The sequence below is a fragment of the Gadus morhua genome, chromosome 14, assembly GCF_902167405.1.
Source record: "Gadus morhua chromosome 14, gadMor3.0, whole genome shotgun sequence".
NCBI lineage: Eukaryota > Metazoa > Chordata > Actinopteri > Gadiformes > Gadidae > Gadus > Gadus morhua.
Genome location: NC_044061.1, coordinates 6,439,174 through 6,465,805, shown reverse-complemented (window position 1 = coordinate 6,465,805; position 26,632 = coordinate 6,439,174). Strand labels below are relative to the sequence as shown.

At 43.0% G+C, this 26,632-nt stretch overlaps 1 protein-coding gene across 1 annotated transcript; it reads right to left on the bottom strand.

The window, feature by feature from the left end:
- Positions 1 to 5,410: 5,410 nt before the first annotated feature.
- On the bottom strand, positions 5,411 to 26,449 carry abhd17c (abhydrolase domain containing 17C, depalmitoylase). The gene is made up of 3 exons (XM_030377288.1): positions 25,274 to 26,449; positions 15,252 to 15,431; positions 5,411 to 8,230 (listed from the first exon to the last, which is right to left on the bottom strand). The coding sequence occupies exons 1-3, from the start codon at positions 25,756 to 25,758 to the stop codon at positions 8,011 to 8,013; spliced, it is 885 nt and encodes a 294-aa protein (XP_030233148.1). The 5' UTR covers positions 25,759 to 26,449; the 3' UTR covers positions 5,411 to 8,010.
- Positions 26,450 to 26,632: the final 183 nt, after the last annotated feature.

Below are 26,632 nucleotides of genomic sequence, written 5' to 3'. Positions count from 1 at the left end.
ACTTGATATCCAGCGACAAAGTGTTTGAGCCCAGTCTTTGAGCCCAGTCTATACACCATATCCAAATGTACCATTTCTGTTCTGATATAAGACCGGGCACTCTGATGAGGAACATTGGATGTAACTATGTCATTCCTAATGTTTTCATTTGATCTGTCTGCCATATTATCCATATGTACATAGATGTACAGCAATTTAGTCCAGCAACGTTTTGATGCAACTGTCACCAAGAAAATCGGTCCCAAAACAAACACTTTCATTTATATTTAAAATGAAAGATCAAGCAAAAGTGAAAACCTTTACCAAACTTCAAAGAGAATTGGTAATCATCAATAACGAATTAAACTGACATTTATATATTTCTTGGTATTGCCATTAATAACAAATTTGTCAGAGGAACTCGCTGTCATACTGAGACGAAAGAGACTCAATTTCAACGATTTTAATTTGGTTGACGCGAATCCAAACAGACGGCCGCACAAAAACAGTCACAAGTCGCTGAAGTCAAATTTTGAAGAGGGGTGTGTGCAATATCGGAGCAGCCTATTAAGCTGTTATAGTAGTGGCATGTGGCACCCCCCTGAGGTCAGGCCTACGGTCTGTAGAAACCAAGACTATCAAAGGCACCATGTCAATCTGGAAAACACTCTCCACGCCTTGTCTTCACACATTGGCCTCGTGACAGCGAGTGGCCACTGACAGATGCAGCTCGTGTCCGGGTCTGCCTGCCTCTCTCTATGTATAAATATAAATCCAGAGTATAAAAGAGGAACAAGTGTTAAAGAGAAAGATCACCGACTTTTGGCAGGCAGCCACCTTCAGTCTGCCTTAATGGAGGCTGACATCATGGCATGCCCCAGTTAATTAAGTGTGAAATAATTACTCATGCCAAGGTGATTTGCATGACACCGACACTGAGACAATCTCCTTATCATCACGCGACAGGGAGCTGCAATGATGCATGCTTATGTTTACTTTAATCCTAATCGCCTAATCTGCTTTTTCTTCTTACTATAAGCGTCTGCGTTATGTGCTAATGTTACATGACTTAATTCCTCTTAGATTCTGGCTTTGATGTTGAGCTTACCCCGATTGGATTTGTTCTTCTCGATTATATTTGTGTTTCTGTAGATGAGAGTTATAGTATACTTTGGGTCTATATTTTCTGTGTTTTACTATGTCACAGACCAATGTACCGGATCCGTCAATCCAAATCATATAGAGAATCAGCCAGAGCAGAGACATCTTGAGGCAATGTGAAAGTTTACGAGATAAGGTATACCATCATTTTGTGTTGACGGAGAGACGTGTTGAACAGACATAGCAGCAGCTCTGGCACCATAGCTTCTAAAGATGGAGAAGTGTTTTCGTATTTATCGCGGAGGCGTTTGCAGTGACTTAACATCTCCTGACGTGGAAAGGCAAACATCTTGAGAGGGTTAGTGCATCACTCCCTCGCTCACTCTCTCGCTCTCTCTCCGTCACCCGCAACAGGTGGTTCTGAAAGATCTCTGATGTTCACAGTGCTCAGAGAAGCATTAGGCACACAAGATGTCACAGTTGACTGGTGAGTCAATCTGTGTTGCTGGCATCTTCACCTGCCAATGCATTTCCCGGCACTTCATCCAGCCATTAGTGATAATGGGCTTTTCATGAAGGTTACACCAAGAAAGTGCCTCTTGGTCACTGCAACAGAAAGCCTCGGTACATCCACGTGACAGCCATTTCAAATTCTTAAGTCTTCACAGTGTTTGTCATTTTACCATTGTACCTTGGTAAAGGTTGTTGAATGCAAGTAAAAAAAACACGACAAATATTTCAATGACATTCTGGTTTTTGATAATCTTGCACAATGGTTGTTTTTAAGGGTCATGTTTGCTTCTTTTTTTTACCTTATGATACTTTACTCTGCAGACCCTGAAATATTTGGCCAGTCATTTTGTTTTCTCTCAGGATAAGAAGCCAAGAAATTTATTTTTGTTCAACTTTAGAATATATTTCCACATTCCTAATACTTGGATCGAGGGAGCGACATGAGGGAAGATGCTAATCTCTGTAACAATGAAATTAATAAATAGAATTATCTATTAGTTAGTCCGGCAAGTTAACTTCACTCATGGTTTTACTGAATAAAATTAGAAAATATTAATATTACGTTTTGTAAAAAGTGGCCATAATATACCAGGACATATATTAATGCTCTCGTGAGACTACCACTTGTATTATTTGGCATGATCGTTATTATTGTCAAATAAGAATGAGCTAACATTTAAGTTACATCTGCACTCTATTTCTGTTTTTAAGTATGCAATGGCTTCTTCGAGTATTGCTTGTCGAGAGATGTACAGAGTAGGAGTAATTATTATTCAAGGGGATATAGGCCATATTAACTTGGCATGAGCACCATTGAAGGTGGATTCCATATATTTGCCCGAGGGCTTCCTCATAAAAGGACATATTAATCAAACAGTCGGGTCTATAATGTTTAACCATTCTTCAGAAGAAATGTGAAATTATCCCTTCTTTTATCCTTTCTTTCCAACCAAGTTTTTTTTTCATCTAGGGCTAATGTTTGACAGGGATGATTGTTTTTACTCATCTGTAAGAGTAACAGGTTTTGCACTTAAATGACTAACACTTTCACTGCAATACATAAGAAGCCTTTAATTCCCAATACTTGGCTGATCTGATCTTGTATGTCGGAATCATTATTTCTTTCTGAAACGCCACCCGTGGTGATCTCAGAGGCAAAAACGTAACTCTATTAGTCATTGAACTGGCATGTGGAATTACAGGGAAGAGCGAGCCAGGAAATGTCGATAAAAACACAAAGTACATGTAACACTCACTTGGCTATGAATATAAGTCATTGCGTAATGTGTCATTCATTAACTTTCCTGCCCTCTCACACCTCACCTGATTTCTGGGTTTCAAACCTCCAAGCCTCCAGATCCCCTCCAGCACTGCAGGCTCCGCTGGGTCCCTCTCCTAGATACACCCCTTCTCCTATACACCCCCTCTTACAGGGGAGGACACTAATGACATTTCCATTGCAAACCTATTCAGCACTTCAACACTGCTGTACAAATTGCAATTTGCACCTTGCAAAATTAATTCATATCCATGTATTGAAATAGAGTGTGAAGTAACATTAAGCCTACTAATCCACCTCAATGTACTTTTATTGTTAAGAATAACATACAATCATATTTGGTAAGTTGTTGGGTGAGGTTTCCAAAGACGCATGTCGTTTAAATATATCTAATAATGAAACATACTTCTAGTTAAACACCATACAGCGTCAAATCATTGCAGACTCAATGCATGCATAGTTATGGTTAGGCATTGACACAGGTATTAGCTCTAGTTTTTCTTTCTTATTTATTTTACTATTCACACTGTGAAATATTGTTATATTTTCAGCACAAAGAAGCCAATGTTGGTTTTTAATTTAGGAAATTGGGCAATACACACTCAGACTGTCGATGGTCAACAGAAAAACAGCCACCATTTAATAATGGATAGAAACATGATCCTGCTCGCAATTACCTGTATGGTCTTTGCTTGTTGACAATTCAGGTGCTCATACTTATTCATGTGCAGAGAATAGCAATTTAGCCGATCAGAGTTTGTATTTAGCATGTGGCGTTTGCAGAGTGGCTGCTGTGGTCCTGAGAATTACCTTTCCTGTACGTCGGTTCCTGGGCTGCCTTAATGAACAGCCATCACTTCTTCATTGACGTTTTAAGTGTCAGCCAAAGAGACAAAGACGTTCTGGCCTTTGTCACGACAATTGTTTGAGTGAACTGTGACTTGTTTTGGTGGAGAAAGCCAAAAGCTTTTTAAAATATTACATTACTGCAGCAGCCTACGCTTCCTTTGTATGTTCTTAAAAAGGTTCTGGCACAGACCTTGCACATCAAGTGACTGAGCAAGTTGCTTCCCACAGCCCCAGTGGCAGTCATGCTGATAGTTCCTGGTTTGGTTGAACACCAATCACACACAGATCTTATAGTGGGACACAAGTGTCCCGATGACAGAGTGGGTGTGTGATCGTGTTGCAGACGTGCCCACTGTGTCCGCCCCGCTCTCGTTCCCACAACCAAGAGATGCTTCCCAAAATATGGGCGGACAAGAGCCTTATTTCAACTTGAGTGCGTCACTATTTTGTATTGCCCTTTCAAATGAACTTGCTGTGTATAGTTCTCTGAACATTGTTGAAGAGGAACGCGTTGAGTTTAGTTTCAAGCAAAAAGACAAAAGTCACTGACAATGAAAGCTGAGCATTATGCGAGTAATTTCGAACATTGCGGGCATGCCAATGTCAGCAAAGTGAAAAAAAATTAAACTGATTTTATACATCACCATGATATATTCAGCTTTTACTAAAATAAACAGCTAATTAATCCCAGATGGGAAATAATTTATATATTTTCTTTTCAAATGTCTTGAAATATGACAAATTATTATGCATGCTGAGCTTAGTTTGTTTTGGAAGACAAAATTGGCAATTCTACCTTCATGTAAAAGATCATCCCCAGCGGATTTAAAAGATTGAAGATCTGGTACAATGTGTAAATTGATTTTAGATATTAGCAAGGAAATCTTAGTGTCACTCATGGGATAGCAAGTCAAACAGGGAAAGGGAGACTTAATAAATTCTTACTTGGGATTAAGAAAGTACATATCTTATTTTAAAAGTAAGAGATCATTTAGAGCACTCCTTCACTTCTAGCCAATGCTAAATCTCCCCATCACCAATAACAGATGATTCTGATACCTAAAGTAGCCCTTATGCGCAGGGCTTAGAGAGCTAGTTTCAGGCTGCCTGTACCTCGGCTATCGCAGGCTGTGTGTGCGTACAGCGCGTGTCTAAAGGCCAACACCGCATGCTTGCTGCTTCTGAGAGCACAGTGGGGACTAGGCAGCGACGAGGCTGGGAAGGCAAGGCAGTACTTACAGGGATCCAACAGTGAATGAGCACCAGAGGTAGGCGATGCAGTGGCGGTCATGCTAGCAGCCATATACCGTTTCTTGTTGGAATGGCCAGTCTGGTTGGTTACGGTGTGATATGTTTAAAAGACGTAGTTTAACATTTATATTTAATAAGCCCACTCGATTGTGCATTATAGAAGTGTACAAATAAACCTCCTACAGTTTAGTTACACAAAATCATAGGCAATACTTGCATGCAGTCTATTCTGCCATTGTCGCTGGGGGAGGGACACAACAGGTCCTCAAAAACATAATTTATGCTCATTCAGATCTTAACTTTATTTCTGCGGCAACGTTTGTGTCCAATTCTCCATAGATGTTGACAAATGCCAGCGTTTGTTCTTAAAGAAAATCTGAATATTTATCCCCTTCTGCAAGGCCCAGGGAAGGAGAGTGTAAAACAACAATACAGAGACATAATTCATGCATCCTTTATTCTATTGTAAGTGATAAAACATCCATTGAGTTGCTTTCTCTCCCAACAGCCACACTAATGACATTAATCTGTTTAACGGCACATTTAAGGCTTTTTAAGTCATTTTGCTTCACACACTATTACCAAAGTCTGGCTCTACTAGGTTTTTTTCTGCATTTGATTTGCATATTACAATTCCAGTGTTAAAATGAAATGGACTAGGACAGGCCCTTTGTCTTCTGGCCGTGAACGTCAAGAGAAGATATTTAAAGTTTAACATTACATTAGTTATCTTACAAACTGGCTCCAAAGACAGTGAAAAAATTTATCCACATTTAGACTGAAAAACCTCATAAAAATGTCAGTATCAAAACAATAATTACAACTAAAGCAGGGAGGTTTAGGTCTTCCTTTAAAAACGGGAGCGAATAAAGAGCATATCGTGGACTGAGATGGCAATGATCAAAATCACCTTCCACAAAAAAAACCAATACAAAATAATAAGTCTTCAAAACGGGCGTCAAACCTCACAGCAGTACATAGATCGATAAGACGATTACAATGTCGTTTTTGCAAATCTCCTTCAAGTAAAAAATCCTTCTTTGAAAATGTATGCATGTGGTTTAAGGGTAGTGTTACTTCATTCATATCATAGAGAACACGGCGATACCATCAGAGAGCGGGGATGTTAGTCAAACAAAACGAGAAACCAAACCAGGCTGAGGGTAAACCAAATCATCCAGCGCCATGTTGAGGTGGAGATTCAAGTGCATTGCTCGCAACTCCTAGAAGCACCTAAAGCAGTCGGTCCCTGGCGAGGCAAGAGGTCTGGGGGTTGGTAGCCCAGTAGAGGCCAGACTAGTTTGTACCTTTGCGGTTAGCTCCATACATCACAGTCTTGGTTGTTTTTATTAATGCGTGTTTCACAGTGAGTGACTGAATCCTCCAAACGAATAGCAGCAGGTTTCCGGTCATCTCCACAACGAGAGACCGCGAGAGGAGGCGTAAACGCGGAACAACATAATTACTTATAACTGCCGTCTTATGCTTATGGGAACAACAACAACAACAAATGTCCGTAGACATAAGGCTTTGTTTTGTCTGTAGTGTGTGAAATGACTGCGTGTTGAACACGCTTTCACATAAAGCTAACAATCTTCAAATGGAGCGAGGTCACGGAGGAACCAGGCCAAGAAGGATAGAGGAGGTGCTTACAGGTAAAAAAAAAAATAAAAAAAATAAAGAACACTTTCTCTCTGTGACCCCAGGTAAAACGCAGCACCCATGCCGACTGGCGCAACGTTACAGCACGATTCAGTCCACTCTAATGTATACAAAGGTACCGAAAGGGCATCGTCCTCAACGTGTTTCTGCACACAGATGAACACTAGAGCTGGAAAAACTCAAGAAAAATTACAATTCAGTCGTTTCCCTTAAGAGAAATATGGAATGCAAATTAGACGCAAAAAAGAAAAACGCTTGACACATACAAAATAATAAAATAAAATACAACCACCTGAAATGACAAGCACAATAAAAGTGCAATTATTAAATCAACCCTGAATGGACACCTATTATATAAAAAAAATCTAAATTACATGAAATATGCGAAACCTTCAATCATCGATGGAGGTTCGGATTTTCAAAATTTATCAGCAGGTTACAAAATGAAATAAAAAAAAAACGTGTGCTTGAGAAGATGAAGAAACAGTCAGAGCAAAGTGAACTTGCCCAAGATTTAAAGCCTGATCCAGAGGTCCCAGAGAAGCACAGGGCGACAGAGAGCTGGGGACCATTGGGACAGAGAGGGGAGGTCAAATGGAAAGGAGGGGTGAGGTCTAATGGAAAGGAGGGGGGAGGACAGGTGGGAGGAAGGGGTGAGGACATCTGGGACAGAGAGGGGATGACCAATGGGAGAGTGAGGAAGGGACCAATGGGAGAGTGAGGAAGGGACCAATGGGAGAGTGAGGAAGGGACCAATGGGAGAGTGAGGAAGGGACCAATGGGAGAGTGAGGAAGGGACCAATGGGAGAGTGAGGAAGGGACCATTGGGGGAGTGAGGAGAGGGCCAACGGGAAGGCGGGGCAGAGCGTTGGGTCAGTGCCAGGTAGGAGTGCGTTGGGGAAGACAGACGAGCACCGCCGCTGATTGAGAAACACTGAAGCAGGGACCCGAGTCCTTGGCAAATGTTACGACCCCCATAAGCACCTAGTTGGGTGCATGTGTGTTTGTTTGTCATGGTGGGGAGGGGGGGGGGGGGGGGCAGCAGGGGCAGGGGATCAAGCAGAGGAGTGCGACAACGGTTCCGGGGTCATCCGGGGGTAAAAGCTCTGCGCGCGCGAAGAATCAGCCGGCCGGTAAAGGGATGAAGACGAGGATGACGGGGAGGGGACACGAGGAGAAAGAGGCCTCTTAATAGTGGTGAAATGCAGTGCGGGCCCAAGCCAGTCGGGCCGGTCAGCCGGTCAGCCAGCCAGCCAGCCAGCCAGCCGGCCGGCCAGCCAATTAAACCAGCCGGCCGCCCGTCCGGCCGTCCGAGCGACCGAGCGACCGACCCATCGGCGGCGAGCCAGTGAACAGGCCAACCCCGTCGGGGGGCCTCAGGAGGCGGGCAGCTCGACGGTGATGAACTGCTTGAGGCGCTCCAGGTACTGGGCGTAGAGCTCGATGTCGTTGTGGCCCGCGCCCTCCACCCAGAGGGGCTCCACGGCGCGCGGGCAGCGCTCGTACATGGCCAGGCCGTGGGAGAAGTCGATGACCTCGTCCTCCGTGCCGTGGATCACCAGCACCGGGGACGCCACCTTGGACACCTTGTCGATGCTGGGCGGTGAGGAGAAAGAGGGGGAGGGCTAGAAGTTAGGTCTCGCTCTCAATGGATTAAAAGTAAACGGTTATTCAAAAGGAATAGGGGTCGAGTTCCACTGCTCTTGAATATGGTAACAATGCAGCTATATTTGTAGGTGCATACCACGCAACAAGAGAAATTACATCCAGCTGGACAATGGGATTGGTTGAAAAGTATTCATAGGGCATAGGCCTCACCCTTTTTTCTGACACTGTCGGATACTGGTTTTAATTGCCACAAGTTTGTCCAGAACTTTCCGTCAAACCTGAAGGCACAAAATGTATGTACTGGAACTGTTTTGCAGTACACATCGCCCTGTGGAAAGAGTTGGCCCTTGGTGGGTCATCGCTGACCCAAGAGGCTCTGGGACCCGTTGCAATGCATTATTGGAGACAATGGCAGTGTAGGGCACTGCACGGAAGGGCTATCTACCGGATGGGGAATACTCGAGCATGAGGGAAAAAAAAAACGTGTTCATGTTTTGGTCATTTGATGGGGATGCTGGCGATGCTGGGGATGCTGGCCAATACTAGTGATTTACAATTTGAAAGGGTTTGGTTGCTTCTCATTGGTTCCCCGCAGAAGGGAAATATGCAATGAGCATCTCATTAGGGCAAAGCAGACATGAAATTAAAATGTACGGTACTCATGAATTCTTACAATTTGATGACTTATTTAACAAAGGTAAACATCCGGTTTGTAAAAGACGGGAAGTCTCTGAAGTCACAAAATACAAAATGTAATGTCCTTTAAATGAACTTTATAAGCGATTGCTAAAACAATCTCGTCCTTCATCAGAATCAGAAGATCTTTTATTACATCTTATTGTACAGTACACAAGAGTAAAATTCTCAGGCTTAGTTCCTCAACATTCACATAGCAGCAACAATACTTTACCCCAAGTTGAAGGGCATTTTAGGACAAACATTAACAAGCCTATTATTCCTTTGTGTCCACCAATTTGTTAAACGCTGCCACAATGACACCATTTCGTGTTTCGGGCAGGTTCATTTAATGAGTGTTTTTCAAGGGTTGGACAGAGTGTTCGGACATGGCCGCGGTTATCTGCTGGCAGTGGCTCGCACACGGTGCGCGCTGTCGTTTACACAACAAGGGCTGCTGTACACAGAAACCCAGGAAGCCATTAACCACAGTCCCCGCACCTCATCATTGTCCGGCCGTCGCCACAGAGATAGCCACCCGCTCTGGTCAACAGATTGCCATCTAACCGCGGACAATGTGGAGACTGGAGGTGTGAGTGAAGGCCTATGTCCAAAACACATAGGCGAGGAAATGGGTACTCGCACGGCTTTGAATGGGCTTAATGACTATGAAGCCTCCCTAACAGACTCTGTGGGGAGAAGCCTGCGTTCCTTTCTCTGTGATCCTTGGGTCCCCGCTCTGCATGCTAATTGTTTGGCTAATCGCAGCGGCCCATAACTAAGTGTAGCGAGGGTTGAGCACCGCCGCTGCCCCTGCTATTCAGATGGAGGTTAGCTGGAAGATTAGCGCCAGGGAAATCATCGCAGGCTAATTACTTTCCAGATGGGATAAAACTATTATCCCATTCGGGGGGGCAGTGGGGACATACAAAAGGGAAAGGGACATACATGCGCACACACAGGCAAATAACTTCAGCAGACAACCAACTGCAACTAACTACGAGGCTCATGAATGCACTTTCACACACACTTTGTGGAGGCACTGGTAACTTCCATCCTGCGGGGCTGCACAAACCACTGCCATACAGCCACCATCTTCCCTCACCTTTGCGGCCAATTCCCACGCCTTTTGCACGATCAATTAATATTCCAGTCCACGCCATAGTGCAGGATGGGATATCCTACGGAGGCAGGCGACTCATTAAAAATTAACACTGCCTGTTCATTCACAATCCACTCGCACCCCGACGAGTCGCTATGGTGGCGTGATATTTCCTCCCTAAGCCCGGGATGACGATGATAAGCCACCCCAGGATCACAGCTGTGATCCTGAGAGCTGCTAAAAGGCCTGGGACGCCCAGGTGTGACGGGCTTAAAACTACCAGTGGATGAATGGTCGTGATTCTGGAGGCTCGCACCTCTTCCATGATTCTGGAGCCCATCATGAAAAGTACAAACACCAAAGCATGCAGCTTGTGGTGCCGTCGTGTATCCGAGTCCTCACCTTCAGCAGATCCACTTAGTTTCGGACCACACGCAAGGATTTTAAATATGCCATTAGGTTTGAGAGGGTCCTCAATTTTGTTTTAAATAGCAATCAAAAACAAATGGTGTCAGACATGGAAATAATCGTGTTTATTTCTAACATTTTGCAGATTCTTTATCTACCACATCTGAGATGGGAGGTGTTCACTGCACGTAACGGCAATTTCAAAAACAGCATGATGACTATAATTGGGTTTTTGCATATTTGCTTGGTTTTTATCCACAATTTTGTGGACGTTTTCATTCAACTACCTTTTTCTCTTTTGGACGTCAGTTGCTTTATATTTTGATAATAATTTGTGTCAAAAGAACAAGGAATAATAAAATGTTCCCAGGGCTAGACGACATGGCCAGAATTATATCCCAAGTAGTTTTTCTTATATTGATCGATACAAATTATCACAATATATGTTTAATAATATTGCTTAAATTACAGTTTTAAGAGTATTCTTAGGTCAGAGAACCCTAAAGAAACTAGGTTACTTTTAGATATAATATACAATTACTTATTATCAGAAACAGTGGCGTTATATTAAACTGAATAAATAAAATAAAGTAAACAACCGCTGTGATTCACATCACATCAAATAGCTTGTTTCAAACATGTTAGAAGTAGTATACTGAACCACCATTTAATATAATAAATATGTAAGAGAGTAGAGCTGACGGAGTGATGTCCGAGAAGAATATCTTTGCTCAGGCAGCGTGTACTTGGCATCCATGACACTCATTAGCTGCTTGAAGCCCTGATTTCCACTGTGCTTATGGGCATCATGTCATTAACGATACAGTTCTCAATTGCACTGGTTCTTTTTTTTTTTTTTTTCTTCAATTTATATTTGTAAGCGGGCAATAGCTGAAAAAGCTGACTCATTTGTAAACTTCGGAAGTTTTACTAGCAGTAGGGCTGGGCTGTACGTGAAATGTGAACCCAGAGGGCGCCGTTACAGATTTTCTGCACTTTACGATGGGTAACCGAACACGGTGCAAAAGCGGCACTCGGAGAACTGGAATTACCATATCGGGATTTCTAAGCTTGTTTGTGAGGCATCGCTAGTCATCCCGCACTGACGTAGCCTATATATAAAAAGGTATCACAGTTATCGTGTCAGATATTATCTCAATAGATCTTAATATTGATTTATCGTCAAGCCCTTCATTCCTTCTGTACTTTAGGCTAAATTCAAGCAAAGGATTGGCTAAGTACAATCTTGCCTTTGGTCTGAACCCCAACATACATTCTCAGCCTGTATGTTGACCCATCATAGGAAACCTGTCCTGCAGCTGTCGTTTCCACTTTATTTCAAACTCGACCAACCCTTGAAGCCTCGAGGCCCTTCTGAGAGGGATTGTGAACCAAGTAAAGTTCTGGGTGGGGTTCTTGGTAGGGCTGACCATTTTGAAGTCGAGTGGTGGTTCATTAAAAAAAAAAAAAAAAATGCACATAGACTGAGAAAGCGGGAGTGAGCGCGAGATGGTTAGGGAGCAAACGAGGGCCTGGCTGGGATCCCCCGTCGGGCTTCATCACAACTACAATGTAATCACCAACACGTGATGACTTGTGAAGAATAGCCCCACGCTGACGGCCCTCTCCTGCTCAGTGTGCGTCTCTTCCACCTGGGGCCATCATCTCGGCGCCTCCGACTTCTGATAGAAGCTGCTGCACCTCACTCCCTCTTCTCTAATTATTCTACGCCCGCGGCGCACCTCCTGCCTGGTATTCATCAGAAAGAGAGGAGGCCATGATTGGAGCCGTTCACTGATCGCTTTTTTCCCTCCCAAGCCGTCTAATTGCCTGCAGAAGACCCGCGGCCCTTCTAAGGGTAACCTGTGAAACAATGCTTTGGTCCTAGAACATTTAGGTCGGGGAGTCTGTATGATCACCGATAGGGCTCGCACATCAGAATGCATCGGGAGACTCTTTGTAAGCGATGCTACGCAGTGTCGGGAGGACTCGAGAGGATTGTAGTTCTGTAAATTCCTGAAATAGATATGAATATAGTGTTAAGTAGGCTAATGAAACTTTGTTTTGCTGTGTCTCAGATGAGGGCATTTCCAAACAACAATGTCTCCTCAGGACTAAATAAAATAATTACTACAACCATATTATGCAATGTTCCAATGCTAATAAGCTCACAAAATGGCAGCCGTCATTGTGATGCGATGTACAAAGCCCTATTATTGAAAATAAATCAAGTTGTCAAGAATAGGTGTTGGGCTGAATATTTTAAAGGTTATTTACTGTTGAATAATTAAAACGATGTACGCATGTGAGCCCGAAGAAAAATATCAATCTAGCGTCAGTGACGAACCAAAAATACTCCCAATTTGCAACCCAAACTAAAACGCACACATCCCTGCCAACCGAAGATGCCTCTTTTCAAAGATTCGCTGGGTTAAAAGAGCCGCCGGGGTGCCAGTAGAAAGTGAGAAGCATCGAGAAGCAGACTTAACGATGCCAAGTACATTTACATATCCACCTGTTGTTGAAGTTTGCACATTAGAGACTTATTGAATGTCGAAAATACAATAAAGTCAATATGCAGGTAAAGGTTTTCTTGACAACAAACCCATCAGACACCAAACTATCCATCTACATCTCTTTATATGCATGAATACATGGGCGCCATGTATGAATACACACAGGACAGTTTCAGAAGGCGTTTCACTGCCTCGGAAGACTTAATTTGACATGGTTGGACTAGCTTGACAAGCTAATGGGGGATCTTAAAAGGACTGTAGGTGGGAAACGGGGCATGTGCATATGACCCTGCGATCAAAGCCTTCAAACCACATGAATACTTTGGTTTGAATGCATACATACATATATATATATATATATATATATATATATATATATATATATATATATATATATATATATATATATATATATATATATATATATATATATATATTTTTTTTTTTTTTTTTTTTTTTTTACAAATGTAGTCATTCAGCAGGCAGCTTAGATCTAAAATGACGGGGGGTAGGGTTAAGGCATCCTATGGGTTAGAAAGACGCATAAAAATAGACATTGGTCAAACAGAACATTTTGGTTTCAAGCTAACCACCAAAACCTCTACACAACCATAGATTGAAGGTCCCCTTCTTTTACCATCAGATGTGAATGAGACCAGCCATTTCAAAATATTCCCTTTCCTGTGACATTGACATCACAGGTTTATGTCACATAAACCTGTGATTTAAATGTCACAGGTAGAAGAATATTCATATATCTAGGTGGAGACATAAAATATGTCTCCACCTAGATATATGGATAGATAAGCCTACCAAATGGTAAAGTCAATTGGGTAAGCTGATCTAACCATCATACATCTAGATAGAAGCATGTGATTAGGGATGCAGCGATACAACGTTTTCACATTCAACACGCACTATTAAAACGTCATGGTTTGGTAACCGTGAAGGCATTAGCCACATCGAGTTGCTGGTCTCATTCGCAAACATTGGACAACGGTGCACAATGAGGAAAATTAAACAAACAGAAAATTGCTGGCCCCAACATGCAAACGGAAGACGGAAAGAAAATTAAGTTTCAACAGCGATGCACCAGCTTGTAGGACAGGCGTCACCTGCTGTCGCGAGAGAGAGATTCATTTTTGAGGGGGGGGGGGGGGGGGGGGGGGACAGAGAGTTGAAGCTTTACATCTGCCCATAAGCGCCTGTTGCCATCAGTGTGGGAGTATTTCGGATACACAGATTGACATGGGGGCTGTTCAAGAAGACTGAAATCAAGTCTGTTAAAGAAAAGTATGAAAAAAAGTTTCGGCTATGGATGCTTTTAAACCAGACGTGTACCAAATAATCTATGCCAAAATCAGTATATTCTTATATAATCAGGCGAGTGAAGAATACTGATGGATTACTCAACCTAAATAGCCTTGTGAAGACAAGCTTAGACTGTGTCCTTTGACCAAAATATCCAGTGTATTTAGAGGATTCAATTATACTGGCGATTTACTTTTTAATCCTAGTGTAAAATAGTGTAGCGAATTGCTGTTTGCCAATGAGGGAGATTATGATAAGGGGGTGTGTTTTGGGGATGTTCATTTTTGAGGTGGCTTCGCTGTTTAATAACCGAAATTAGGATATCACTCTCTCCTAGAAAGTTAGTATAGAAACTGTTAGAAACTCTTGCGATACAACTGCATTGTGGGAAGTGAAAATAGGTTGATTTTGATAACATTAAGGTTCATGTTATCAAAAGCATGCCCGGGCTGTTATCTATATTCACATCCCATAGTGCAAATAAACGTTTGCTCGTAGCGCAGACTGCTAGATAGACATTAGGGCCTTGTGGACTTCCAGCACTATACCCTGGGATCTAATTAAGTGATTAATAACAGCTGCATAAGACCGGTTCTCAATTCCATTCTTTCATTTTTACAAAAACTGGCAATAAATATTTGGAAATAAAGAAAAGTATGGGAATATTTTGTAGAAAAAATACAATAACTCGACACAAATAAAAAAAAATGCTGAAGTGATTCTGTATATTTAATTCTGAAATAAATCCATGTATCATAATCGTCAAGACGTGTTTTATCCGTAGACTAACTTCTACAATCTAAATCTAGAATTTTTACAGCCCTACTTCTGCTGTCAGTGTCACAGCGCAAAAGAGTTTGAGAGCGCTCATAACGGCTGGTCCAACTCCGACATGATGGTAAAACAGCTGCCCTAGTGTCAAAACCATACGAAGACCTCTCCGTTCGAATTGGAAGGCCAGCCCTTCCTCCCGTTGCGTGTGTTTGCGAGTCCTTACCTGGGGAAGGCGTCGAAGCAGTAGGTTTTGCGCGTGTCGGGGAAGGCCACCCGCAGGCCGGACATGAGCGGGGAGTGCAGTATGACGGCGGCCACCTCGTAGCGAGCCGCCAGGTCCACGGTGGGCACGGTGCCGATGCTCTGCCCGTACAGGATGATGTTCTCCGGGGTCACGCCGTACCTGGAGAGGGGGAGGAGGGTTAATTATGATCTCTAAAAAGGGCGGATTGCGCAGAAAGGTACACCCTGTAAACCCAAAATCAGGGGGAAGGTCTTGAGAGACAGTGTCGGGCACGGCGTTCACTGTGTGGAAGGTTCTTCAAAGAACATCTTATAAACACTGACGGATTAAAAAACAATAAATCAATGAGGGGGATCCTTCCAGTAAGGCTGGCGCCACCAAGGTGAGATGCATGACCCTAGGCCTAGACCAATGATTAATGATGTCATATCTTATTAATCTATCTAAATGGTCGGTGGGGGGATTTTGATTAAAATATTACATCACCCGGATGATGGGCAATATGAAAGACAAACAAAAAGAGACGGGGAGAGTAAAACCAGGCCTAGGACGACAGGAGAGCCAGACGGAGTCAAAGAAGGACAGAAAGGGGGGAGAGACGTCCCTGTTATTTATGGGTCGTGTGTCAGACGGAGCGCAGCTCCACGAGCCCTCCAGCACCGCACGTCGTCGCGGCAGACAGAGAGCTATGTCAATATGGGTGTGCCTGATGAGGCATATTGGGCCGGATCAAGGCATGTCCCCAATCTCAGCCCCATCAAATTGGTCCATGGTAAGAGATCACCGACACTAATAAAAATGTCAGACCGGACGGAAGGCAGGTGTGGCAGGGCTGCAGGGAGGGGGGGGCAATGGGGCCCATAGTCCCTGTGCAGCATGCAAACTTAACCCCCATTTCTTCTTGAAGAGCGGATGATGAAATCTCCGGCTGTGACAGCTGGAAGACTCTTGACTTTTAGACACCAACACAAAAGATCTCAGCAGTCACCCGTGCACTATAAAAGCCTGCTAAGAAGGCTGGAGCAGAAGGAGAGGGAGAGAGTGAATGGGGATAACAGAGCAAACACACACACACCCACCCACGACAGGGAATAGCCTGACACTAGGTGAAGAGGTAGTAAAGCTGACACAAAGCAGGAGCCCAGCAGGAAACCACGTTAGGAAAGAGCTCAGAGAGGTGTTCCGAGCTGCACGACGGAATGTACCTTTGGCTGACACCCACAAGGTGCAGAAACTCAACTCTGAGAGACGATCACGTCTATGATATTCTGTTGGTCTTCAGTCATTCCCTTCCTCCACACTCCCGAGTTGATGCATTCAATGTGGGCCACAGGGCCAATGTTTAAAAGCCGATTGTCTGTATGCATTGGATCGGATCTAAATCAGCTCAATTGTGATTGAGATTGATTAGGCTTCATGGGAGTTTCGTCAGATGGGCTGCTACTACAAACAGCCGAGCTGGAGGTAACCTGCTGGCACCAAGCTGTCATTTGGCAATCAAACTTCCACCTTTGTTATCTTTTACGGGCGGTACATAAAACAAACGCAAGTTAATTATCTGGCAGAACAGAGTGCTCCCGTATGGCAATGTGGGAGTAGTAACAGGATTGCAAGGCCTCAGACCATAACACAAAGCAAACAACAAAATAGGGACTGGCACTTGAAAGCACGGATAGAAAACGGGGGCCTGAGAGAAAAGACTGGTCTAAGCCAGCCCCATGTCAATTTCTTAAGCGACAAGCCATTTGACTAGTGCAAGTTATTTCAAGGCAACCTTCGGGCTACATGAAAATCCCATCAGAAGAGCAAATCCTAAAGAGTGCTGAAAAGACCGGCATTACTCAAACAGCCCAAAGTAAGTTCATGGCTAAAGCTACCCTCTTAAATGGCAACCACTTCTCTGGAAATGTACAATTGTTGCAAAATGAGTGCCAATGTTTTCTGTAATTTAATTTACTGTAATAGAGCTATATTCAAGGTTCCCTGACTATACCTCGCAATACAAAAACGTGACTGCAGGCAGAGCAGAGAGCACTCAAGCGTAATGACGGACCTTGTGGGAATGGACAGGCCATTACAGAGGAGTACAGAACCAGATACAAAAAAAGTTCACTGCTGGGCACTCCATCAACTAGGTTAGAAGGGACAGTTAGCCGTCAGGGTTTTAAGTTTCGATGTCCAAACCTGGTGTGTTTCAATGGCTAATTAGAAACCTACATGCACAGGGAGGGACTCAAAAGGTACCCTACCCAAACCAAACGCCTCATATCTATTCGTTAAACTGGGCCAAACACACCTAATAACATACTAATGACCATCTACTCTGGGGTGGTTACCAGTGGATCGAACAAGTTTCTTTCGTTTGAGATGTATTGCACATCGTAATGGCCATGGATGTTACTTTCCTAGCAGTTCAAATTATGGCCTGGTTCATGTCGCATACAAATATTGCTCCATGTTTTGCATTTCAAGTGCTAAACATCACTCTCTCCCTCCATTTTCTTTTTCTCTTAATTACTAGTTCACACCTGCCAGCAATTAATGTTAATCAATTTCAACTGGACACATATTCACTCATTACATACCCATCCCCGCTGCTTTGGGAAATCTTTTTTGTCAGGCTACATGGATAGACCAAAAGGTGAAAGAAATGGAACAGAGTTCAGAAGAAATAAAGAATGTAAGATGGAAAGAGGGAAAGTGCAGAAAACAGATGAATCTGTTGGTTTGACTACAGACTCAGCTGGAGGAAGTGGGGGTTTTCTTGTATTTTCATTGAGCCAGGAGCTGGCTGTGCTTTAATAACGGGCACCCAGAGTTCAGTTTGAGCCCTTTTTTTCTGCCGGATAGCAGAGTGTTTACATGTGGGGCACGTTTCCATGGTCTGGCCATGCGATCTGGTGGTTAAACCTTCCACTTTAGAACGGCCGGGCCATGTCTTTTTTTTCGTCCCCCTCAGAAACCAGAATGCAAATATAGAATATTTTTACAGAATCAACCTCAATATTTTTTAACTGCTTTATTTTATATCAGTATAGTCCAGTGGTTAGGGTGTTTGACTCCGAGCCAAAAAGTTCTGTGTTTAACTCAAATGTTCATAATCTACCCGTGTCCTTGAAGGATGACTCACCACCAATTACTCGTGAAAATAAATTAAAATTGTCCTAAAAATTTAGTGCGTGAGTGTAACTGGGCAATGAGTTCAAAAAGGAAGGTTCAAAGAATATTAAACTCCATAATGATGGTGGAAATCAAATACACACACACACACACACACACACACACACACACACACACACACACACACACGCAATTTAGCTCAGAGTCTGAAATAAAACATGTTCAATTTGTACAAAACAAGGCAATTTCCTTGCACTGGATTAATCTAGGAGCCAAGCTTTGAAACCTGATGCCGGAATGACATTATTCCAAATGAGTGGAAAGAGAAACAGAGCTCAGTGAAAACACTTGTGACTGTGAATGGAAAGCTACTGTGAGGGAGAGAGAAAAATCGAGAGAAAGAGAGGGTGAGACACATTGAGAGAGTACTGCCTTGCTTCCGAATGCAGGCTCTGACCAGTGTGAAGCAGCCTGTCCAAACATCCCATGGCGAGCCTCCTTGGAAATATTGTTGGAGTGCCACGACAAGCATGGCCAAACCACGGGGTCAATGTCAATGTAGAGCCGACTTCAAACACAGGTAATATAGGACGCGTTTGTCTTCCAGGTGTGGAAAATCCATCAATTGAATTGGCAAAGTGTCAGTGTCAACCAGACTTGACATGGAAGACAGTTTCCTTTGGCAATTGAATAATAGGTATTGGCAAGAGGAAATAATGATAACAAATTAGGTGTTATGAATCCTTGAGTAAAAACACAGGTGTCCCGTTAAGCGAACCATCGTCCGTTTTGTCAAAACTTTTTTTTAAATTCACGCCTTTAATACTTAAGCAGGCGATTTGTCCCCGGATCAATGCTACATTTGACTACCATTGAATCTAATAATTTTATTCATTTCATGTAGCCCATTAAAGACTGTAGGACTATGAAATATTTGATAGAGGCTGAACATTCCCAGTCTTCTGCCATTCTTTTCATCTGTTGCTGTCATGGTGTGAAGATGATCTCATGGGCAGTGCTAAAACACAGTTGCATTGGATGAAAAGGGAATCGCACAACAACAAAACATCAAATACACAGGTTAACTGAACAGAGGCTCTACTTGACCAGGTTCAACAACATGGGTACCTTTGCGCTTGTTCGGGAAAAAGGGCCGTTAAAAACAATGATAAATGAGGTGGAAACCACCAAACGCACAAGAGATTAAGAGAAGGTCTCTAAATAGGAATTACCAGCCTGGCTGACATCCCAGCGAGGAAAGCCATGCCTGTACACAAGTCTGGGACTTGGGGATGACTGATGTGGTATTCTGCTCCAGAACAGCCACCCACCCCACCCAAATGAAAGTGCTACAGCTGGATAGGATTAGAACTGGTCATAGCAGACAAGAGAGTTTTGCATGTCAGATTAGTAAGCCCCATTCTCCCAATTATTTCCGGTAATAACCAAATCCCTCCTGTATGTGACTTTATTGTCATTGCATCCTACACTATAGGGGCATTAGAGGAGTGGCAAATTAATTTAATTTGATTGATAAAGCTGAGCCATTTGCCAATTCATAATTTCCTAAAATGTAATTAAGTCTGTACAAAGCCAAGTGGCAAAAGATTACCATTAGCATAAATGCTGGGCCTCAATTAGGCAGACCTCGCACAAACTGGGCGAACTTTTAATTGTATTCCGGGCATGCAAAGTGAATATGAGCAATGACCTCGTCCACAGTGCACCTGTGCCCGTGCGGCGCCAGGGGCTTCCCGTGATGGAATAGGCACCGGGTGGATGATCTGATCTCCATCCATGATGACAGCATGCCTAATTGTGTAATCTCTCAAAAGGATGGAGATTGAAGTGGAGATTGTCTCGGGGTAAGTTAAACCGAGGCTCACTGTTCGCTTTATCAGACAGGACGAACGGTGACAGCCAATCGATGTGATGAAGTGGCCCCATATTCACCTCCTGGTCCTAGCGCTGAGCTTCTGCGGTGACATTTAAATTCAGCTTACCCCGTGTTCCCGGCTCTATGGGGGAATAAGAAATCATGAGCACACGGTTCTCGAACGCCTCTAAAGCCACAGGCTAATTAATTCACTGGTATGAGAACCGTGTCACGTTTGTATTGATGTCCCAATAAGAGCTATGCTCTGCTGATATTTCTCTTTCCAAATAATTGTAGTACGTGTTAGTCATGTTAAGTTAGATAGTACCATTCGTTTTCATTTTTGTTTTGATGAAGGTCTGATGAAGTTTGATGAAGGTCAACCGAGATGCAAACAATGCTTCGTTTAGCAAAGAACACAACATTACAATGGATCAGGTCACGATAGTACGATCTAAAATGTTACACCGTGTTCGATAGCATTTGAATAAATATACAAAAGCGTCAGACGAATCCTTGTTATGGCACTGAAAATCTAACCAGTCGTTTGCACACACCGATCTATATCAGTAAAGTGTCTGCTGCTTTGGTCGTGCAAACATGGGTTTCTACTAGACGAAACCTCCAAGGCTGAGTAATGAGTTGAGTTCCTACAGCTTGGCAATCAAATGAGTGTTTAAGGGCACTGCCTTAATGATTATCCACCAAATGTAATTAAAAAGATATTGAATAAACATAAACCTTCTCCACAGGCACTTGGACCCCCCCGTAAAAAGAGCGGAATGATTAACATGGTTTTCACGGATGGGAAAGCAGCGTTCTAGTGCATCGGTAAGATTTTTAAAAGGGTTATTCTTGAGCTGGGTGGGAGGAGATGTATGTAGAGCATCTGTCAAATTAAATATGAAACTGGAAATGCGTGGAATGATAAAAGATACAGGTCTGCTTGACACAATCAGAAGCCTCTGCATTAAATCACACTTGGACAAGATGGTTACGCTAACCAAAGTTTAATTAGACCGAAGCCTGAATCTAACCAGAGTCAGGATTACATGCTGTGACAGTTCAGTTCACAATTTTCAATTAATTAAAGTAGCATTTCTTAACCAAAGTAACCGTGAATTAAACGACACGTTAATCGGGAGAAGTTGTCGACATCCTTGAAGAAGACGTCCTCCTGAATGTCTATAGATGGGTGGCAAAGATCCGGGATGGAACGCAGACCCTTCAAGCTCGGAGTTAAACATCCTAGCCACCACGCTATCTTGCCCATTTAAAAGGAGAGAAACCATGCCGAATAAGAGACTGTGGATGCCTATCAGACAGTAAAACCCCTCAAATGATCCCGGAGGCCATGTGGGAGAGAAATAGAAACTGACAAAAAGTATTTTTTGTTCTGCTACTGTATGATCTAACGGTTATTTTAAGGTGGCATCAGCAACAAAGGAATTGCGGGAAGGGAATCTCTTGGGTTAAACCTGGTAGGTAGGCAAAATAAAATCTAAAGCCGGACCACTTTTTGTACAGACAGCAGAAACCGAGAAAAGTGGACTAGTTCTCCACAGGCCAACGTTCTCTTCCGTTTCAGTCTTTGATACCAATTATAAAAGATCCTTCCTAATGTTAATCTCACATTTTTTATTTTATTATTTCCGGCAGTAAAGTATGTCAGCTGGCTGTTTGAATGCAAAATTAGAAGGATTAAATAGAGCAAATAGAAAAAAGGATATAATGGCTACGATAAGGGGATTGTGAAGTCCATTGTAGTGCACTGAAGTGCTTCTTCGTGAACTGGTTTGGGGGGATACTTTGCAAGGACACATTTTCTTGAGGGTCGTTAATCAATTGCAGCCATAAATAAATAAAAAATAAGTGGTCAGCAGCAATAGACACTGTGCAGGTTTATCATTATCACACCTGTGAGTGTCTGCACTCCCCACTTCATTACAGCTGCTGTTGCGACTCTTGTAAAAAGAAAAAAGGCCATTTGAGTGGCCTTGCTGCAACCATGTTTGGCCCTTCTCATTAACAACACCTATTTAATGAGGGAGGTTGTTAATGATGTCTCATTAACATCCATGTTTGTTTTTCACACCATTATCTGTACACTGTCTAGAGACGGGTTGCATGAAAAACCGGTGAAGGTTACAATGTTACTGAGATGCTTGATCTAGCCTGTGAAACCATCCTCGAACTATCAGAAGCTCCTAAAGTGGTCACTAAAAGGTGAATTATACTTATGGCATTGGTACGAGCTTGGCAGGGCTGTACAGTGAGACCATATTGCTTGCATATGCAAGTAAGAGATCCCTTGTGCGAGGAGCGCATCGAGTAGAATTTATCCTTTTTAATTTTAATAAAAATGACACTTTGCCAGTTTTCACACATAGCCTCACCAAGGAAATAGCTGCAACATCCCACTTCACACATCGCAGTAGAAGTTGAGTGTAGTTCATTTACCGCGTTCGCGACCAAAGCTTTCAGACGAAACTGCTTCCAACTGGCGACTGCTTGCAAAGAATCCCAAGATAACGTTGTGAAACTGAATCTTTCACGTCGTTGCTCCAAGCCGTATGCGAGTGTTGAAGCAGCAGAGACCGGGTGCCTACGCTAATATTATGCCAGGGGAAGTGCCCTGGCTGGTAGGTCCCAAAACAAAAGACTAACTCCAAGGAGTATATTGCGCCTCGAGAGAGAGAGAGCGAGAGCGACTTAATTACTGAGAACGCTTTGCTTCTGGGCAACTGGTGAGAAACTAAATATTAGCACTGGGATTTTTCACTTGTTCCCATTTCTTTATTCCTCCCTTTTAATATAAGTACCTATACTGTCAAACACAAGCAGGAATGTTACGTGATGTAAAAGGTTAAAATACACTTAATAGGGTTAGGTAGATGCCAAGGCATTTGTTCTGTTCCCTGTCCATCAGTGTTAAAACCTGGAACTGGAGGGGGTCTTGGGAGGAGCCGGTCAAATCTTCAAACAGATATTCACACTCCAAAACAGCGATATGACACGAACAAAAGACACAATCACAGGTATGAGCCCCGTGTCTGGCGGCGTTTAACTGCCCAGGAGAAAGGGCTTCCAACCAAAGCCACCGGGCAGCAGCACTCCTCTCTATAAAGCCATCATTTGGTCAATGTCTACACCATCTGAAATTACAAAGTACCTTGCTCTTAACTAAATGCAATTCAATTAGCTAGGTCATGTTTCAAATGTTCCCAAACATTTGGTATACAACAACAAACATAATTTTTAGATATTTGAATGAGGAAAGATTACATATCATAGATTTTCGATACGTGTACATTTGTGGAAACTATTGCCGGAATTTACAAAAAATAAATGTGCAAACAATTTAGGATTATCATGGAAGAAAAAGGGTGCGTCCGGGAAGCGGCAGTACAGAGTTTATTTCCTCCTTTCAGACATTAATGAATCAGAGAGGCAAGGTGTGTTCCTAGAAACATTACCCTGAAAGGAAAATAACGATAAGTCAATAAAAAAAAATCCTGTTGACACATTTTCATGGCAGCCCTCCTTGGCTCTGAAATGTTGGATGGTGGCGGAGGGCCACTAGGCTATCGTTTAGGGAGAACTCTGAACTTATATATGTATATATTTATTTTGACCAGTATATAAAAATGGCTTCTCCAACAAGTTACTATGCAAACTTCTGCATCCACTGCCTGCGCTAATCAAGCAGAATACAAGTCATTATTTACCACATACATGCATGCTACATAGCTTTGCATAGTTAGTGGTTATCCAAAACAAACTGTTAGCAGAGCCACCATCACAACGAACACCATGGCAGGCAGCAGAAAAAAACAGCATGTAGCTCAGCAAAGGCCTGTGGTAGCTAGCTAGTGAGCTGAACCTGCAGCCGAAAAGAAAAGAAAAAAAAAGTATACAGAGGAATCACTCGTCATACAGACCACCAGAAAGAGAGGAAAAGCTGACCAGAAGGAGTCCAGAAAAGGCTGGACAGGATTCTAGGATGCAGGGATAAACAATAAGAGGTGCCGGGCGCAGAGAACCATTTAATAGTCACATCAGGTAAAAACAATTTCAATGATCAAACCAAACAAAAATCACTTGCATGGGCAAGTGATTTTAGTTTGGTTTGATCATTCAACACAATACTGCACGTTGTTTTACACCGGACTCATTTGGACGGTGAGTTAAGTTGTTTTTACCTGATGTGACTATTAAATGGTCTGCTGTGGCCTGGCAACCCTTAGTGTTTACTTCACTTAAAAAAAAAAAATGTGAAGAGGTTTGGCTGAAGCACATATTTGGTTCACTATGTTTCAGTCCCAACTGGAACTTACAATGGTATTGAATCAAAAATGTGTTCACATTTTGGAAAGAGAGACATTATCCAGGTGCAGTTTCAGCAACTAGCCACACATTTAAATGGTTAAACAATCCTAGTCAGACATTATGGCAGTGATGCAGCAGATAAAGCGAATTAACTGATCTAAACAAAAGAGCAACATTCAATGCAATTACACTCAAGTTCCAAACGTGACTAAAATGGTAAAATGTATTAAGTCATCCATCTCAGAATATCAGCTCTGTTTATTTCCAAACTTGTATTCATAGAACTAGGTCCATTAAGTTACTGAAACAGTATCAGATACTGGTGGCCTTATCAAATATATGACTTTATCAGCCTCATCTGGGGATTGGCAAAATAATCTCAGGATGTTACAAGTTACAACCCAATCAAATGAATCATCTTAGTTAGACTACTTTTGTATGAGGTCATTTAAATGATGCCATGATGGCAATTGTAAAGACTTTTAATAGGGTCCTCCATCGACTGATTTATTTTGTATTAATATAAGCGTTAGTAGCCTCATAACTCAATACGTAGTAGTGTATTAATCACTTATCGTGACGTGATCAATGTCTTTAGCTTGAAAAACAGTAGTTGAACTCTGATGCTGCATCAGCGTCCCCATCAGCAGGTGGATTGCAACCCCATCCAACTCACTTGTTCCTCAGCACCTGCCACGCCGCCTCGATGTCTGCATAGAGGTTCTTCTCGGACGGCTTGCCGCTGCTGACCCCGTAGCCCGAGTAGTCGTAGGAGAACACGTTGCAGTTGATCCTGGAGCCCAGGCCGATGTAGAAGCTGCACATCTGCCCCAGGTCCACGGCGTTCCCGTGGGAGAACAGCAGCGTGTACCTGCTGTTGGGGGCGCAGCGCACAAACATGCATCCCACCCTGTTGCCCCGGCTACTCCTCGTGTTGAACACCTCCACGGCGTCCAGCTCGCGTTGGGAGTACTGCCAGTCCGCCCGCTCTGTGAGGTGCAGGCTGGAGGCCCCCTGCGGGTCGGTGTGCACCGAGTAGGTGGGCTCGGGGGGCAGGAAGGCCAGCTTGGCGGCGATGCGGCTGGGGCAAGGCGGGCAGCAGAAGAGCCAGCAGAGCTCGCCAAGAGAAAACACATTCATCCTGGGGCCTTGCTCGGGCATCTAGGCTCCGGGGGACCAGAGACACTAGGTTTGGGTTGGGTTAGCAGCAGAGCAACGTAAGCTTTGGCGAGGTACCGTATGCCCGTACGTGTGGCGGTGGTTAAGAGGCTGTTAGGAGGATTACTGCAGGCAGGGTCTTCAGGCAGCGCAGGGTTGGTAGGTGGCTAACGCGCTAGCCGGCTGCAGGCTTTTAAAACTCCGGCTTCATCTGTATCTCCAAGCGGTTACGCGCCGTCAGAGGTTCGCTGCAAAACTGGGCACATCAATATGTTCTGGCAAGCGATTATTGGTCGTCTTATAATACATCCATAAAGTCTTATTTGCTAAGCGAGCAGGTTTGGTAGCAACACAATGTAAGCGGCCATATCTTAAGACTAAGCCAAATATAGCACTTCCGGGGAAACCGGACATCCGGTTACGCTCCAATAGCATGGTTCAATCCATGTTAATATTTACTTATGTTGCCACAAACATTATTATTATCTCAACGATAATAATACTTCGTATCGTGATATTTAATTTAATTTATTTGAAATTATTTTTTTCTTCTCCACCAACTGTGTATCTTCATCGTACTAATACTAATAGGGTCAGCATCATCATCAGCCTCAGCATCATCAGCATCATCATCATCATCATCATCATCATCATCATCATCATCATCATCATCATCATCATCACCAACATCAACATCATCCCAATAATTTCCTCATTGTCTAAGTCTGTATAATAATATTAATAATAATAAAAATATATATTTCTGAATATATGCCTTTACTTGTAGCTTTTAACAAAAGGTTACTGACATTGTCCTACTTAAAGTGATTGATCTGTACTTTCATAGATTTAAGATAATAAATAAATGAGAGGTATT

What these genes read in the sequence shown, in the direction of transcription:
- abhd17c (XM_030377288.1), bottom strand. Translation starts at nt 25,758, where the DNA reads ATGCCCGAGCAAGGCCCCAGGATGAATGTGTTTTCTCTTGGCGAGCTC. An exon ending in TGGCAGGTGCTGAGGAACAA is followed by an intron (nt 15,432 to 25,273) that starts GTGAGTTGGATG and finishes CCCCCTCTCCAG; the next exon opens with GTACGGCGTGACCCCGGAGA. An exon ending in TGCTTCGACGCCTTCCCCAG is followed by an intron (nt 8,231 to 15,251) that starts GTAAGGACTCGC and finishes CTCACCGCCCAG; the next exon opens with CATCGACAAGGTGTCCAAGG.